Source organism: Myripristis murdjan, chromosome 16, assembly GCF_902150065.1.
Source record: "Myripristis murdjan chromosome 16, fMyrMur1.1, whole genome shotgun sequence".
In the NCBI taxonomy this organism is placed as follows: domain Eukaryota; kingdom Metazoa; phylum Chordata; class Actinopteri; order Holocentriformes; family Holocentridae; genus Myripristis; species Myripristis murdjan.
In genome coordinates, this window is record NC_043995.1 from 1,210,758 (window position 1) to 1,229,917 (window position 19,160).

A 19,160-nucleotide genomic window follows, 5' to 3' on the forward strand; every position below is an offset into this window, starting at 1 on the left:
CTTTCACAGTCCGCCAACATAATGTTAACATTAAATGGATTTTCGCTGGTTTTGAACCATAAATACTCAAACTTGACACTGCACGGTGCAGGGTCCCCAGCAACACACCTGCCATGTTTGAAGTCGATAGAACATATGGTCGTGGAGATAATCAAGCCACAGACACAAATACACACAGAGATTTCTCCATTTATAGTTAGATTAGCTCGATTATCTGAAGAAAAAAACAAACAAAATAAAACAGAAAAACAAACAAACATTGCTTATGGAAAGAAATACAACTGGAGAGGCAAAGACACTCTTCAAATATTGAGGGATCATTTGGTTTCACTGTAATGATGGATGCAAGCGCACTGAAAGCTTAACTATTTTGTTTGAACAACTTCGCAAAATATGTGATGGGTCACAAGACAAATAGCAGCTCTACTTGTGGGTCCTTGCATGAAAAAGTTTGAGAACTCCCGCTCTAACACACACAAAGCCACAGTAACACACTGACACAAAATGCCATTGTAACATACTGACACACACACACACACACACACACACACACACACACACACACACACATAATCACAACCAATGCACACTGCTACTGTAACATACTGACACACATTGTCACAACACACTCACACACACCTCCAAATCAAACTGAAACACACCACCATCATAACACACAAACAAACACCACCACTATAACATACTGATAAAACACACACACACACACCTTAACAATATAAATTGCCACTGTAGCATATTAACACACTGCCAATGTAATGCAATGGCATACAAACACCAATGTAACATGCACACACTGACACACTACACTGTTAAAACACACACACACACACCATTTAGCATTGTAACATGCCACCATAACATACACACACACAGCTGAGAAGTGATATGAGGAAGAGGGAGGAGTTTTCACTTTCTGTTCAAGATGGTGCTGCCTGCATGTGTGTTGTGTGTACAGTGTTAGTGTGTGTGTGTGAGTGAGTGTACTGACTCTTGTTGTTCTTGCGAAGCAGGGCAGAGGTGATCCAGGGTTCTGATTGGACCATCCTGCTGGAGGGCGCGGTCTTCTCCTCCACTGATGATGATGTGATCACCATGGAAATGCTTCGCAATAGATCGATCCAGCAGGGAATTACTATCAATCAAGAAGGCTGCGTAACGGGTGAAAGCTAGGGAGTCAGGTAGGGATCATCAGGCGTGCCGTAGCGTTTTCAATCCCAGAGTTCAATTTGACAATTTACATCCAAAACAAACTGCTAAATCTTTAAGTGGTGGGAAACCAACCGACCGATCAAAAGGCACCGTCTCCTCTGGCTTTTGTGTTTTGTTTTGTTTTATTACTGTGGTTTCTAAGGCAACCAACTGGCATACAGGCAGCTTGTCTGTCTCTCTGCAGTAAAAATATAGAGGATTTAAACTCTGTCTTATTCTGCGATATAACACTATAGATATAGATCTCTGTTTCTATATATATTTTGTCTCTCTGTGGGCATGGGAGTGGGTGTGATAGAATATTTGGTTCGTTAAGTTAGCTTCTCTCTTAAGTTGTTTCTACACTTTCGGGCATTGTTTCTAGGTGCTGGAGGCCTCTACAACTCCAGATCGCTGGTGACTGATAATTAGGTAGTCCAAGGTTGGCCAAACAAGTATTCGCGTAGAGTAACTAGTAGGTGCTCTGACAAGGAGCATGAGCTTAATGTCCAAATGAGAAAGTCATAGGCTCTACTTGTACAGGGTAGGTTCAACTAGGCCAGAGCACACTTAACTAAAACTACATGGTAGCTAGTCCTGGAGGCTTTAAAAAAAAAAAAAAAAAAAATAGTTCTTCACAACTCCTGTGAACTCCAGAATAGGATTGATATTTCCAGGGTAGCCTCAACTAGTAGAATCCAGCACATTTAGTGTTCCTAATCACATCAGAGCCTATCTGAATTGTTTCAGCAGGCATAGCTCATCCAACTTATCCAGTTGTTCCAGTAACCTCTCATTGCTGACCAGGCTAGTGTAGCATGCTGTCAAGAGGGCTGGGTGAGGCAGGGTGGTGGAGGGGATGAAAGAGGAGGAGGTGGAGGGGGGTTAGAGTTTCCAGCCGCCTCCCTTTACCCCATCCCTAACACTAAAAATAGATCCAATTACTGACGCTTTCTGGGGTAACTGGGCACTGGACAGAGTAGGGCAGAGTAGAGTGATGTTATCTCTCAGATTAATCCACTGACACACACAGCCGGCCAATGTCACAGACCCTCTATAGCGTAAGCTTCACAGTGTTTGCGTGTGTGTGTGTGGGGGGGTCTGTTATTCAGCTCTCCTTCCACGCCTACAGAAGTTGCTCACCCTCGCTAACTGCTGGCTTCTGCGATGGGGTGGGGAGGCTGAAAAGAAGCCTGAGAATAACCTAATACTCTCGACAGACAATACAAAATGTCTCCCTGTCATAGACCAGGGACACGGCAGACACACGTGAAAAAAAATATTCCTGGCCAAAGTGTTGCTTTAACACTGAGTAGTTTCCAGGAGTACCAATAAATAGTTCCTCAGGCTGGATATCCACATTGGCTGGCCAACGCGCCTGTATGCAGAAGCAGAGTGACGTCCCTGTCTTTACAAGCAGATACAGTACATCATCACTGTGGTGAACTCAGATCCCATATCTCAACCTATTGTTTTGCTGGATGTTTTCCCGTGTGCCAGTGATGCGGTGTTGCACGACAACGGTATTCCACTTTCCAACTCTGACACTTCGTCCTGTTTACCAACTCCGTCCGAGAAGCAGTCAGTGCCCTTTGAAATAATCCTACAAAACTTAAACCACCAAACGACGTTTAAAACAACAAATACGAGCCTGCTTTCAAAAGAAATTAAATCCAGTGAAGTTCCTGAGCTTGCTGACAGACGCCTCCCTGTGAGCGTCCAAGTTGGATCGCTGCAAGACGCGCTTTCTTTTGACAACCTCGTTTCCTCCGCCTCTTCTGTTGTCCTCTCTCCCTCTCTATCTCTCTCCTTCTTTATTTTCTTTTCCTTTTTCAGGATATTTTGGCCTTTCTATTTTAATCCTCCCGAGGTGGAAACCTTCGCAAGGGCGACGTCAGCTCATGTTTCTCGCCCGTTTCCCTGTCGGTAATTCCCCGTTATTCAGAGTCTCTGCCCGGCTCCACCTCGGCTCCCCACCCTGCGATGCGGACTGTACCATGTCCCCGTGGCCGGGGGTCGAAGCTGCGGCTATCTAACGCACCTTCGCACGCTTTTCTGCAAGCCAAATAAACACACCGGGTAACGACAGGGCATGTGCAAAACCTAAACAAATGTTAACATCCCCAACCCATAAGCAGGGCGATTTGTCGCTAATACTGTTATGAACAGAATGTATGTCAGTTAGAGGGGCAGTGAACTTCCCCCTGGCCGTAGTAGCCCGGTCCAAGCAGGGCGCTCCTTTCCTGTCCATTTATAGTAACAGCAGGATATATATACTGGAACTTTATATATACACATAAATAGACACCTTTTTACTTAAACTATTAATCTATTTTCTATACCAAAACTTTTATATACAGATGACCATATACACGCGGACAACTGATTTCTAAAACACGTCAGTTCCTATGTATAGCACTCCACAGCCAACACTGATACACATACAAATGTTTTCTAAAGGTTTACAAGTGTTGGGCAGTAAATGCAGCATTATTCGGGACCTGAGAGAGGGAGAGAGAGAGAGACCCTATGAATTCAGTGAATAAATAGGATGTGTAAATAAATAGGATACCCCTTACTAAAACTATACTACCCACAGAAAATCAGCATGAAACTGTTTGACTCGCCCAGTCAAAATCAGTGTTAATGGACATCAAGAAGTTGCTGAATCTGACAGAGCTAGAGTATAAATAATGATGTCTGAGAGGTTATAGCAAGTCAGTTGAAACAGATTCTGTATTCAGAGAGATGAACTTAGATGAAGGAACACCTAGGCTGGATTTCTGTGACCCTTTAATACAGCTGGGCTCATTTTGTTCCTCCAGTCCTTCAAAATCATTTCAACTTTTCTGTGCTAAAGCGCGCGCACATTCAGCCCTCTCCTCTACCAGCACGCGCCCTCTTAGGCTCTGTTGCTATCCAACGCCATGGCAGCTGTGATGCGATTGGCCAGATCGAGTCCCGTCCATTGCTGCGATTGGCCAGCAGCTGGGTCTGTGGGCGGGGCGGTCGGCTTGTTTCCCCGTGTCTCTTCAAACGGTGCGAGGCAGGAGTGACGCGGAAATAGTTTGAAGATGCCAGGTAGAGAAGGAGAGGGGGGAGGGAGAGAGATAGGCAGAAAGGGGAGAGAAGGAAAGAGAAAGAGATATAGACGGACAATGGAGACAGAGGGAAAGGGCTTCTACAAGCACATGCCCATAGAGTGACATTCCACAGCTGAGATGAGTGACTTCGCGTCACAAACCAACCAACGCTAAAAGTTGTTCCTGTTGCTATCCGACCGTTCCGGCTAAATCAGGCACAAGGCTGCCTGGGAACAGCTCAACTCACACGCGCACACACTCATAAATCAGTGGACATTTTGTTCTCATTTAAAGCAAAAATATCACCCTAAATCGTAATTCACTCTACATGGAGACATTTTTAATGTGTGTGTTTCAGATACACTTTGCCTCTGTTTCATAGTAACCCATCAACACAAGTGATGCATGGCAAAATCAAAGGATTTGTAATAATTGCAGAGGTTGTCTGATTTTATTCCATTGCAAAATTGTGATTGTTAATAATGTGTAAAATAAAAGTTCCTGCACAAACTGCCTAATGTAATTACCTACAGTGCAAAGATGAGGTCGTCACAATAATATGAGTCCTGCACAAGTCTGTATCATAGTATGTTTGCAAAAAGAACTGGCCTAAATTGGAATTAGTTCAGTCAGAGCGCACACCCAAACAAGGTGCTAACCACTGGTTCAAAATCATGTCATCAAATGTAAGAAGGCTGCACACTTCTCTCCATACATAATATATGATTTATTTCCATCACCCACCAACATGTTTCTGCATTACCGCCTTCATCAGAGTGTCACAACAAATAAGATTCATCAAAAGGTTAAATAGATACAGGTGTCCACAATTGGTGACATCACATGTTTGGTCCCCATAATTAATGTTTTTTCATCTGTGGTAAATGATGTCATATTAAGTGAACATATGATCAATCATTTGACCAAAAGAAAGAATTTTTTGACCATATGCCACATATTTTTAAAGATGCTATAAAAAGCATGGGGTCTTGTCAAGTTATACATCATAATGAGCCATATTTTCAGTAATATAACATAGAGCAAATATACGCCAATTTATTTGACCCCATGCCCCCCAACCAAAATGAGCCATAAAATATGGTACTTTTTTTTTTTTTTTTTTTTTTAGGATACTATAAAAAATGGGGTCTTTTGACTTACATTATATTCAGTTTTCAGTACAGTAGGGGCCACATTATAGCACCATTTATAACATGTTCCGCAAAGATCGTCAAAACACAAAACCTCATTGTACACAATGACTATATGGCATGTTAAGAGAAGTTTAACAACATAGTCTAAATTTATTATTCTTGTCAGCATTAGCTTGGTTTCATGCTTAAGTACATTCGAGGTAGCTTGGGATTAGCATTAGCCACATAGCTCTGTACACATTCAAAACATGGAGTATACATATTCCACACAGTTTTATGTCATTAAAATAGCTGTAAATGTACATTAGAGTTTAAAAAATATAAAAAAAATAAATCAACAAACAAACAACAAACAAAGAAAAGGTGGGAAAAGAAAGAGAAAACAAAAATACAAAACTCCAGTGTCTGCTGAACAACTGGAGTAAATTTGAAATGTCTAAATTATTTCAGTTTTTGCCAATTCCTAACTTTTGAGCTTTAAGTTTTCAATAGCAGTTAAATATCTTTTAATATCAGTATCTTTAAAAATAAAAATAGCCATATAATTTCATTGATAGACTATTTAAGACATTTATCAAGTTAATTACGTAAGTTTGATCTGCAGAGAAATTGGGACTGTTAAAAATGAGTATTATATCATTCTTTCTTAGTGTCATAACTTTGTCAGTTTAAAAAAAAAAAAAAGTTATTCTATAAATCAAACGAAGTACCGTGAAAACAATCAACAAACACATGCTCAATAGTTTCCACCTCTCAATGAAAATTTGGCTTACCAGTAGGCAAAAGTTTGGGATAGTATCTGGTACTGGGTAGTATTTTAGGAACCACCTATGTTGAGGTTCCAAGCGTGCTGAGCTGATACTAGAATATCTAGTGAAACACTGCAGATGATTGATTGGTCTGTCCGCTGGTAGTGAAGCCCTGCCAGTAGGAGTTCATAATCGGAAAATACAAAAAGTGAGACTTGTGAAACTTGTGCCATAGTTGATAATCTACCCATTTAAAAAAAATTTCCTGTTAACCTCTTGGCTACACTAATATTGCTCATGTGAAGCAGCCATTTGGAGTTGGTTTTGTTGTTTTTTAAGGTGCTTTCACAGCTGGCTCATTTGGAGCAGCTGTTTCGAGACCGGGACTGTTTCCCCCCAAAGATCTGTTCGTTTGGGCATATGTGAACACAACAATCGCACTCAGATGTGGGACAAAACAAGCGGGCCAAGGTCACCAAGAAAGGGTGGTCTTGGCTTGGTTCCAATCAAACCCTGGAGTGATTTGTTTGCAGCGAGAACGCAATAAACTCAACTAACTGAATCAACTCGCTGTTTCCCTCTAAATGTAATTGAGAATGCAGTTTAGCTGTATGAGGCTAAGATATATGTTGTTTAGAAAAGTATTTGTGATATGTCAGAAACCAGTGTAATCTCCAACAAAATACATTTCCTAAACGTAAATGAGAATGCAGTTGAGCTGTATGGGAACATAATTTTTAGGAGACTGTGTTGAAACCAGACACACACACACAAAACCAGAAAGCTGATAATCTCCTAAAGTCAGAACAGAGCTAAAGTATGTTGGTATCATTACGAATGCACATGGCACTTGCATACAACTTCGATTGTTACCATGTGAACACAAACCAATTGAGGTACAAATGCAACAACTGTATCATTTTAGCCTCTGAACTGGAACAAATAGAGGAAAAGAGAACAGAGGAAAAACTCGTCAACACACCCACAAGCGACCGACAGGGCTTCACCATGAGGGGGTGCAATGGAAAAAAAAATCCAGAAAAGTAACCGGAACAAAAAGCAAGTAGAGCTGATACTACATAGTGGAAAAGTGCCCTTAAACAAAAACTCCTGGATTCTATTTGGAATTATGTATTTAAGAGATAATGGAAATACAGTGTTCCATTGTTTTGTATTTAAACAGAACCAATTATATTAACAAATGCAGTTTTATAAATGATGAGGGTGGCTGGACACCTGAGCAGGCCCTGGCATTCAATGAAATTGCCAGTCAAGTGAGCAGGGTCGGCCAGATTTTGCTTTATCCAAGCAGATACAATGTGGGTATCAATGTTGGTAGCAAAGGTGCAAGTGTGTGTGTAGGGGTGTGGTATTACTGTGCCTTCTTCAGGTGTCGCAGGCCTAACCTCGCGTTTGAGACCTCCTGGGAGTTGGGAATAGCCCAGTTTAAACCTCTCAGTTCCCATCGGGGCATGCTGAAGAGCTTCACTTGGTCATTTTAGGCATATACATTCCTCACTATAGCTAAAAGCATTACCCCACATTTTTCAGTCTGATATAAAAGTTGGTGCACAGAATGAAATGAAATGGCACAATGGGGTATTAAAACAGAATGTTACAGTTTGTGTGTTTATTTACCGTTTTACCTGACAGCTTTCTGTTGTAACTTGAATTGACATCATATGCTGTTTCCCAGTGAACTTGTGGTCCACAGATCAGTCCCAAGCTCCCCAGAGGGGCATCCCACTGGGAAAGGCGGTCAAGAGAACTAATGGGACCTGGAACTTCTCCCAGTTTGCAGGACATCGCGAATGCAGCAAAAAAAAAAAAAAAAAAAAAAAAAAAAAAATCTGAACTAAAAAAAAATTGGTGAAGTAACGTTCTCACTCACTCGCTCTCACTCGCCCTATGGCTGGTCAACGTTTATATCTATCTTATGGTCCTGTAAATTTATGAAGACAAAAGCTTAATGTCCTCTATGGTACTCATCAGTACTAGTCGGAGATAATCAAGCCATAGATACATACACACAGACAGTTTTTTTCAGTTTATAGATAGATTACAATTTTGGCTCCTGATAATTATGAAAACAAGATCATCAAGATCAACCTATTCTTGCGCCGTATTCCGTGTCGCAGTGATGACTCGTTTTGTCTTGTGTTGTACATCCAGCACACCCCTTTTTTTTTGCAGTGGTGCACTTCTGCCCTCTCTAAAAGCCCAAATTCACTCTCAGCCAGGCTGAAGCATGTTTATATGTAAAGTTCAAGTGAATCCACTGCTAAAAACATATTAAAAAAAAAAAAAAAAAGTTCAGTAAATGCATGTTTCCAAAGTCAATGAGTAGTCATGTTTAATTATTGTGATCCAAATATTGACCAAAATAATCATGATTATAATTTTTTGCCATAATCAAGCACACCTACTGTGAACTGAACATTCTTGAGATCCTGGACAGGCAAGTCAATATCTGGGAACGTGAACAATTCCCTCCCAATGGTAGAAACCAGAGAACCAGTGCTCTAATGTGCTTCAAATCAAACACTCATATTTATCAGCTAGATGAGAGTGGGGTCTTCCAGCAGGTCCTCAGCAAAATGAGGAATACTTTAAAATAACTTTATACAAAAAAATCTGACATCAACCCAGCATCACTCATCTGACATTTAAATATATAATTTTTTATAATGATATTATTTTAATAATAATTATAACACAAATTTGTGGAGTGCCTGACCGTTGAAGCTGGACTAATAAAAATACCATTAATAAAAATAATAATCTCTCTTTTATCATCCTAGACAGGTGGCCAGTCCATCACAGGGCAGACAAACAGACAGACACATTCACAGCTACTGCTTTATTTGACAGTCACAGTTTTTGTTTTTTTTCCCCCAGAATTATGACTTTGACTTTTTTCCCAAAGATTTCTGAGATTAATATCTGAACAAACTTTTTAAAAATGTGTGTGTGTGTGTGTATGTGTGTGGCCCTAATCCTCCTCTATACGTTTGGGAGAAGACGAGGAGGTGGAAAAAACAAAGCATCAGGCCATAGGCCCAGCCTTCCAACAAAAATAAAAGGGTTTCAGCCCTACAGGCTTGAAAGAGTCATGTCAGTGGTTTTGTTTACCTAAACGACCTGAAAGGACGGGCCAGCAGGAAGCTGTTTCAAGGGTCATGATATAATCTATAACTTTTATTAACCTCCATCAGCAACCAGTCAGAATTACAACAATATTGACAGGTATCTGGCACAGCTTACACTGGCCTGTAACAGACAGAAATAATTAAGTGCCATGGTCAAGGTGTAGGAGAGAGAGCCAGCTTAGATCCAATGGAGAGCCAACAGAAATGTCTGGTGAAGAGGTAAAGTTGACCCCAAGAACACGACAAACACATTAACTGGAACATTTTATTACTCAATTGTGCCATTTCATTTTGTGCACCACCACCGTTTTTCTATCCAACCAAAAATGTAGTCCATGGCAAGCAATGAACTAGCTAAAAATGACCAAGTGGAGGTGTGGAACACGCCCTGGTAAGAACTGGGAGGTTTAAACTGGGCACTTCCCACCCAGTGCCCAGGATGTCTAGAACACAAGGCAGACCACAGTTATCTGATGATGTAGCCAATGATAAGACTGAAGATTTTTACTCAGTACTCAAAATCCGATCAGCCATGAATCAGTAACTGATGGATTTAATTTGAAATTGACTTAAAAAATTAATTTCATCAATTCTTTTCCCATGCCTGTTAACTGCTGAGCCATTTTTATGTTCCATGTGCACAACTTTACAAATGGTCACAGAAGTCTAACCAAGCCCAAAGTAGGAATTTCAAGCAAAAATACTATTTGATATTCACTGGGAACTATTTGACCATTCTTTGAAGATGTTTATGAGAGGAACAGAGATAGGTAAAAGCAACTTTTAGCATGTAAAGCCAAATCCAGCAAATGATTTATCAATTATCAAAATTCCGACTGATAAAGCTGGTTAAACAAACTACTTGACTAATCGTTTCAGTGCCAATAGTCACCAGATGAGGAGCTCTCTCTCACATACACCAACGCATAGCGTCCAGAAAGTTTCTGTTGTCAGGGAAGCCGAGGCCTATATTTTCACCCTCATGAAGTGTCAAGTCTGTTAAAAGTTTACTTTAAATGAAATAGAACAGATACTCTAACCCCTTGGGAACCATATTTTTTTCCACCTAGTTTGTTGAGTACATTCCAGGTAAAGATATTTTTCATCTCTGACAACAGTTGTTTGTTTTCTCCAAAACACAAATCAGCTCAAGAGTCAAGTGAAATCATTTGGGAAACAATATAAGCTACATTAAGCCGCTGAGCACACTCTCATGAAGTAGCTATCAGACAGCTGACCTGGAACCTAAATACTGTTGCTTTTCTTGGTTATCATACAATGACTGTCAGTCTTCATGAGGTGTTCTTGGAATGGTCTGTTGCTAAGTGCTATATTCAGGTACACAGTATAATGGTCTAGTATGGCAATACATTGGTCCCTCGTTTATCGCGGGAGTTACGTTCTAAAAATAACCCGCAATAGGCGAAATCCGCGAAGTAGTCAGCTTTATTTTTTACAATTATTCTAGATGTTTTAAGGCTGTAAAACCCCTCACTACACACTTTATACACTTTTCTCAGACAGGCATGAACATTTCCTCACTTTTCTCTCTTGTTTAAACTCTCAAAGTTCAAACCTTCGTAGAAAAATAAGTCCAGTATTATAGAATGAACGCATTCTGTACTGTACAGGAGACACGGCACGGAGGAGATTGATTGACAATGGTCTACAGTCCCTTAGCCAATCAGGATGCAGAACAAAATGCGCAGGCTCTCCCTTAGCCAATCAGGACGCAGAACACAATGCGCCATTAAAAAAAAAAAAAAAAAGCATGCAAACTGCACAAAAAAAAAAAAAAAAAATCCGCGAAACTGCAAGGCTGCGAAAGGTGGACCGCGTTATAGCGAGGGACAACTGTAGTTCTCAAAGTGGTGTCCAGGAGCCTCTGGGGGTCCTTGAGGGGCTTCTAGTGGGTCCTCAGAAAAATGATCAGTTTTATGTCACTGTAATTTAATCAAATAGTATTTAATTTAATTCAATAATTCAAAGGCATCTGATGTCTTTCACACGCATGTAATATGTAACACAAATCAAAATATCTCAATGTAAGGGGAAAATCACTTCAAATGGAGATCTGCCGCTTGTTGAAAGTCAACTTGGTGGTCAAGAACATGAAAACATTTGGAATGCTCTGTAATATGCCAACTGCTACCACTGCAGTGTCAGCGAGGGCAGCTGTGTTAGTTTGTAGGAATCATAAAAGAATCAACAGTTCAGCTCTGAAATTAGTGAGTATCACATTCTTTTCAGTTGTTGCTTATAATGGATAATTATACAACAAAATGTGCTTGCACTTGCACATTAGAACAGTAAAGACTCCAAAGAATAAATGCACAATATCCTTTCACAACTCTGCTTATTATTGTTTATCACATAATATTGGATTTATTTTCAGTTAAAATGTATATCAGGATACGACGCAGCACAATGCAATACAAGAGCAAATAAAGGCATACAGGATAGAGCTAGACTTTGCATAAAGTTTCGTCAAGTTTGTCAGTGCTATGGAAACAACAGACTGGGTATACCTCTGTAGCCCTGAAATTCCACAATTTTACCCACGACTTTTCAGAATTGAGCCCAGGCACTTCTGTGACCTAAAAATGAGCTGTTTTCTGATTTTGTTAATGTTTTCCACCTGATTTACATCTGGCTGTGAGACAGATTGTGAAATGCATTCTGATATATTCCTGTAAAGTGACCCATTTCTAAAAATTCCATGACATTTCCTTACTTGCCCAGAGAATATATTAAATTTTGAGACTTTCCCTGTCTGGAATGAAGAACCAAAAAGGAAGTTGTCATTTATGTGCCATAGCTTACCATCTCCACTATTTGGTGTCCGGTCTAAAACCCCTATGGAAAATATGAGTTTTAAGAAAAATGCCAAAAATAAAGGCAGTGCTGGACAGATTCCTATAATATATACTCCTTTGTGTTCCACAGGCTAACATACAGCATTTAGCATCACCTGTGAATTCTGATAATTACTGGGGAAAATTACAGTGAGTTATATCCTCATTTCCCATTTATACACCTTTTTTTTGTTGCCAAAGCTCAATCTCCGGTCTGTGACCATTTAGTCTCATCCAATATTCAAACAATAAATTCCATCAAGACCAAAATCCTAGGCTTGGTCCAGACAACCAAATGGCACTCCTGTGTTGGAATGCATACGCATGATTCAGATTCAGATTCAGGTGGATATCTTAGCATGAGCACTGTATATCATGATACTGGGGTCATGTGTAATGGCATGCTGTCCTGTTTTTATATCATTTTAATCATTGGTTATTTAATGATCAGAATGACACTTTAGATTGTTACTGGCTTACTCACATACACTCAGTGGCCACTTTATTAGGTCCACCTGCACAATCCACACAGTCATATTCACAAAACTCGATGGCAACAGCTTTGTGCCATGCAAACTGAATGGCATGGTCATTTCATGTAACTCATGAAGTTACTGTGGTATTGCTTAGCGCAGTGGAATCACATTACTAGTGTCCAAGGCGAAGGCCAATGAGATCCAACATGCTCATGAACATATTTAAAACCCACCATAATCAGATGTGTGGAAGCACAACGGAAAACGAACCGACAGAAAGAGTAAGGGGGCCATGATTTTCACCTAAGATTTGAACCTAGGCTGCTGCAGTAAGGACTCAGCCATGGTACAAGTGTGTACTCTTCCAGGTGAGGCACTGGGGCGCACCCATCAACAGCCTTACTTTCGGTAAATATCAGACCTAATCATTTGCACCTAGACTGCATAACTGAACAAATGGCTTGGCTGTCTACTCTGCTTGTCCATCACACAGCTCTCCTTCAACTGTGGCGCTCTCCTCTGGTTTGTCTACCGGCCTGTGTCATGTCCTCCATCACAGTGTTCCTTATCTTCTCCTGCTTTAACTTTACCTGTCTGTTACTCCTCCTTTGGATTTTGTCTCCTTTGGCTGCCTCTCCTTTTCCCTTTTGTCCCTGATGTCTGTCTGTCCTCCTGGGTTTGCCCTGGCCCTGTTTCATCCTTCCTTACAGTCTTTCATGCACTGTTGAATCAAGTGACACTAATTTGTAATCGATAAGATTAATTCAACATCTGGCGGCAAATGTTGGATGTTTTCTTTTTTTATTCTGCTCAGGGATAGACACTAATATTTTTTAGCACTGGCCCAGCAGGCCACCAAGCTCCTAAATTTGGTGGCTTTAGCATATTTTGTTGGTCCAAATGTAAATTCAGGAAATGTAGTTTAACGCTTAACTTAACATAGCCTTGCTTAACTGTGACACTGCAATAAATACAAAAAATAAATAAGCCATATAAATAAAATAACAAGTGGACAAATAAGTTTAGAAGAAACCTTATTTTTTTTATAAAGCCATATTTATAACAGATGAATACTGGCTGCAAGTTTAGTTACATCAATGAGCCTCTGATGAGTAGATCAAATCATCTGACAAGTCATCTGAACGCATGCTTCAGTGGAGGGGATACAACTCATGGAAACCCAACCTTTTGTACAAAGAAGTTAAGTTGGTCAATCCCACAAATATGCTTAAATTTGATTGCTGACCTATTTCTTCTTCAATTTCCATGTCATTACTTCTACGTTACTAAATGTTTCTGAATTCTCAAACTTTCTGATTATTTCCTGATTATTGTTTATGTGAAAAACGTTAGAGATTTCCAATGTGGTCTCAGTCTTGTGGACCCTCAGGATATAATGCTAAAGGATAATTGATCCTAAATGCACATGGGCTGCCGCTGATAATATTTTACTTTTTAGACTGAGAATTGCATCTTTTGTATGATGAACTCTCTGACAGTGCCAAAGTGCTCCCAGTAGGGGGAGCTAGGTGTCACCCTAATGAAGGGCACACATTACCCTGTACCCGCTCTCTCCTGTGTATTAAAGCAATATTGCAGCTGTTGTTGAGAATGTTGTCAAAATGTAAGTGTGGGGACTTTTCTACACACCTTTAAACCTGGCTAGGTGATGGAAACCACAGCCGTTGAGGAAACTGCATCTTGGTAGCTAGCCAGCGACGAACTACTACTGCAAATTCTAACTTGCTTCAACTCCTTCAACTACCTCCCCAGCTACTTCAACTACTACTTCACCTACTTCAGACTACTGATGCTAATTACTACTTAAACACTTTCAACTATTTCAACTACTACTTCAGCTACTGTACGCACTTGAAACTTCTACTACCTTCTTCACGCTTTTACTACCGCTATTCTTGAAGTAGTGCCCTAGGAATGATTTAGTATACCCTATCAGCTGCCTAGTACACCCTTGCAACCACCTCAAAACACCCCTGAAACAACCTAGTATACCCTGGCAGTTCAGAACCTCTTTTTATCTTTCATTTATGTTACTAAATTTTCTATTGGATATCTATTGGATATCCCAGCTGTCAGTCAACACATAACATACATGTTGAAGTTGGAACACTGTATTCATTAACTTTGCATCCTGATTTCCCCTTAGTAAACAGGATATATTATTAAACCAGTAAATGGGAGAAATAAAAGGTTACTTTCTGATTGTTTCAGAGTCAGAATCAGAATCTGAATGAGAAATATTTTATTGATCCCCAAGGTGAAATTGGGTACAGTGGTCACAGCCTATCAGCCACCTACAAACACCCTAGCCACTACCAAGTACAACCTAGCAACGAGGGTCAAACAGCCATGCAATGAACTTGTAAATTCTAACAATAGCCTAGTACGACCTCATACATGTACTATGTCAACTACTCTCACTACTTTAGATTCCAACTACTATGCTACTACTATGCTACTCACACTACTACAGTAACTACTATAGAATGCTGCCTCTACTAGTATGACTAACATTGATATTAATATTACTACTTAAACTAAAAGCACTATTAACCCACTGTTATTACTGCTACTATTACAACTGCTACAGCTACATCTACTGAAATTATCATTAATACTTTATGTACCACTCATGCTGCTTCAACTTTATTATGTTACTGTTACAAAGACCACCACATTTACAACTGCTTCTATCACTTTTAATGATACCAGTGCCACTACAATTAAGAGTGATACAAGTACTATAATTTCTAATAAATTGGCGACATCTCAAAGTGAAGCAAGCACATACATTTTCCTCAGAGAATTTAGCCTTTTCAAGTTGTTCATATCGGCTTAGTTTGACAAACCTATGACTGCTTTAGTTGTCCCAAACAACTGCTATTTCACTAGAAACAACCTCTGTGAAAAAAGCTAATTCATAAAAGAAAAAAGCAAATTCACAAAAGAAAAAAAAAGAAAATTCACCAATACATCTAGCAGATACAGAGACAAATATACTGTAGGTAACACTCATTCCTGATGAGCTAAGTTCTCATCACAGCAGCACCATAAACAACACAGAGGACCACATAAGCCATACAATATGACATTAACATTATAAAACAAAGTAAATAATACTGCCATGTAAGCAGAACTATAATAGTCATAAATGGTTGTTCAGTAAATTAGACAGCCAGGTTAAATCTCTATGCTAGGTAAGGCATACAAGCAAGACTTACACTTTTTTGGGGCATTTCTTTCAAATCCCCTTCATATTTTCCATAGGAATTTTTGACTACACTGAACAGCAGTGTAGCAGTGTAGTGTAGCTAAATTACAGCAGTTCAGCTCTCTAAACACCTTTGAAAATTTCTTGGTTCTCCTGTGTGGTTGTGTATTGGCTCACTGTATCAGTGTCCAGTAACAATTAGCTAGGAGAGCCAAACATCAACAATGACAGGCTTGCTAGCATGGAGACAAGCAGGAGGGCAGGGGATGGGGGCTGGGCACAGAGAAACACAAGACAGGGAGATACAGGTTAACTATGCTCTCAATCATCTCTTTCACTAGGCTACTGTCTGTGTGTGTGTGTGTGTGTGTGTGTGTGTGTGTGTGTGTGTGTGTGTTTGTGTGCAGGTCTACTGTCATCATATAAAACTAATTTCAGCTCCAAAATTACAGAACATGAGATGATCAACAGGTAACAAGTGTGTGTGTGTGTGTGTGTGTGTGTGTGTGTGTGTGTGTGTTCTAAGGGGTGTCAGGGGATTTGCATCCAGTACAGTACACCAAAGGAGTACCTAACCTACAACTGCTCTGTACTTCTTCTGCCAGTGCTCTAACACTGTGTGTATGTTACACCACAAGTGAAACAGAAAGACTGACAAAGTTCCACATTAACATCTGTAATGTCAGAAATTATTTTACAATACCTGCCACTGTCATGTGTTTTTGCAATATATTTAATTATATTAATAAACATTGTGTCTAAATATTGCGCGACATTACAAACATGAATTTCAAAAAAGATACCACCCTAGAATTAAGTACGTTTTTTCTGCTGGCAAATCAACTCTTTGAGAACAGCTTATACCTACAGTCGCAATCAGTCAGTGAATATTTATGCACTTAATGCCTATGGCTCATTTGCACATAACACAAAATAAACGGTGTAAAGGCATCATTTGCTTTTGTAGGGGCTTCCTTAGTTTTTATGTGCTGTAGAAGACTCCTATAATTGGGCCTATAAACTTTGCTTTGGCTAACAGAAATTACAATAAAATATTTACATATTGTTTATCTTTATTATTGTTGTTGTTGTCATTGTTTAATTATTATTATTATTATTATTATTGCCATGTCTTTTTTTGTAAATTACTAAGAGTTGTTGTATATTCTCGTTGCAAACTCAAATCCAATTTCCATACTTGATGCTGGGGAGTGACACAGCATATTGCATGGCCAGAATAGCAGCTTCTTAACACTGAACTTAAATTGGCTTTACGATTAGACGCTGCTTTTCACGTCGCATTTCTCTGCCGTGCTTCTTCTCTGTGAGGATCGAATAGTAATGGTGCTGAAACGCACAACTGAGGGAGTATTAGTGAATAAATGTGAATAAACGTATTTCCCTCCACGGAGAAACTGACTGGCTTCCACTAAATCACGTTCATTTGTGCTCACGCTCAGACAGCGGAGATTACAAAGGTAGCGCGAGGAGGCGAGCAGACTCCGGGACTCACGTGCCTTGCAGCAAAATTCCACCCGGCAACTACACACTGTACCATGGCAACAGCCCTACCATTGGTCCCCGGTGCGTTTTCAAATGACCAATGGGAGGGCCGGCCGCGGGTGATGCTTGTTGCTAGGTAAACATGATGCGGAGGGAAGATAGAGGAGCAGAATTACCATTCTGCCACTGCAGGGTGCTTACAGCAAGGAGGAGAGAGGATGAGCAAGGCTTCACACCGGGAGAAACTTTATTCCCTCTCACCGCTCGGTGGAGCCAAAAAGACAGAAACAACACACAGGAATGTAGAAATGACAGAGAGAAAGAGGATAAACAGGAAGAAACAGAGAGAGAGAGAGGACTTGCTGGCAGCCAGCGGAAGGTGGCTGCTGCCTTTGTCTGATATATGCACACAGAACAGCCAAATGCACACACACAAATTTACTTTAATGTATAAGTACAGACTACTTATTGCCACCTTCAAATAGTCACATGACTCACCAGAATACTCAGATTCAATAATGTAATACTGTCTTGTGTTCATTTGGGACTGCACTTCACCCAGAACATAACATTGAAAATGTCAGGAGAATGCATAGGTAAAGGCTAGAAATATGCAATTATGAAACTTTTTCTACATTATAGACTGCAGTGTTATCCCTATCCACAACCAGCAAGTTTCTCTAATGGCTTCTAAAGCACTATTTGCTGAACATTGTTGTGACTTGAAATATTAAAAGCTACTAGGGCTGCAACCACTTTTTTAAATTGTCAGTTGTTTTTTCAATTAACCATTTAGCCTATAAAGTGTCAAAAATAATGACAAATGCTCAGCAAAAGTTAAAACATTCCAAAGTGATGATATCTTTCTTAGTTTTGTCACACCCTGATGAAGACAACAGCCGAAAGATGTTGGTGGTGAAAAAAGTCCACTTTAAAATTAAAAGAGAAGAATAAGGTTTTCCCATTGCTTTCGCTATTCTTCCTTAGTCTGAGCAGCAGCCCAAAAACCCCCCAAAGTATTAATTTTGAAATGATATGACTGGGAAAAAGTGAGCAAATTTTTCCATGGTAGTCACACTAGTTAAGCTGTAAATGGCAAATGTTTGTTATTTCTTCTTGATGAATGACCAAAAAAATTATCCATTATGAAATTTTACCTGATTTTCTGTTGACTTATTAATCAATTAATATACTGTTTTAACATAAAAGGCCACACTGTTCAGGCTTTCAGTCTAAATCACAAAATGAGGCAGCAACAGTGAACAGCATCTTTTTTCCACTACTTGAGATGCTGTATATTCATCCTATTTGCTAAAATTAAATTCTAGTGTTGCTATGGTCACTAGTGGGAAATATCTACAGGAAATGATGATATAGGTGAAGTTACATTTACTAGGACTTTAATGTGGACCACTTAGAATCAACCATGGTACAACTGCACTGAGAATGGATGTAATTTCAAGGCATCTACATAGTTTAATTTCACAAGCTTGTCAAGCTTTTCACAAGCTTGTCAACCCTAACCCTACCCCAACCATGATACAATATGGATGGAATCTGCTGGTTGACAAGCTTGTGAAATTGTACCATGGTTGTACCATGGTTGATTCTAAGTGGTCCACATTATAGTCTTAGCGAACAGATTGAGAGTGTCCCCTAAACAGCAAGGAGCTAGAAAAAGCTACTGGAATGACTAGTGTTAGATCTTCAATGGGGTAGAACAGTCATTCACATTCACATCAACATCAGA

The 19,160-nt window shown here is 39.8% G+C and overlaps 1 protein-coding gene across 2 annotated transcripts in view; it reads right to left on the reverse strand.

The window, feature by feature from the left end:
- dyrk1b (dual-specificity tyrosine-(Y)-phosphorylation regulated kinase 1B) overlaps window positions 1-19,160 on the reverse strand; it is a 118,212-nt gene that overhangs the window by 50,862 nt on the left and 48,190 nt on the right. The window contains exon 1 of one of the 2 annotated variants that reach the window (XM_030071609.1): window positions 1,010-3,220. The exons of the other annotated variant lie outside the window; for it this stretch is intronic. Coding sequence (XP_029927469.1) covers window positions 1,010-1,115 — 106 coding nt within the window. The 5' untranslated portion in view covers window positions 1,116-3,220. Of the gene's footprint in view, window positions 1-1,009; window positions 3,221-19,160 lie in introns of those variants that run through there. 2 annotated transcript variants of the gene reach the window in all.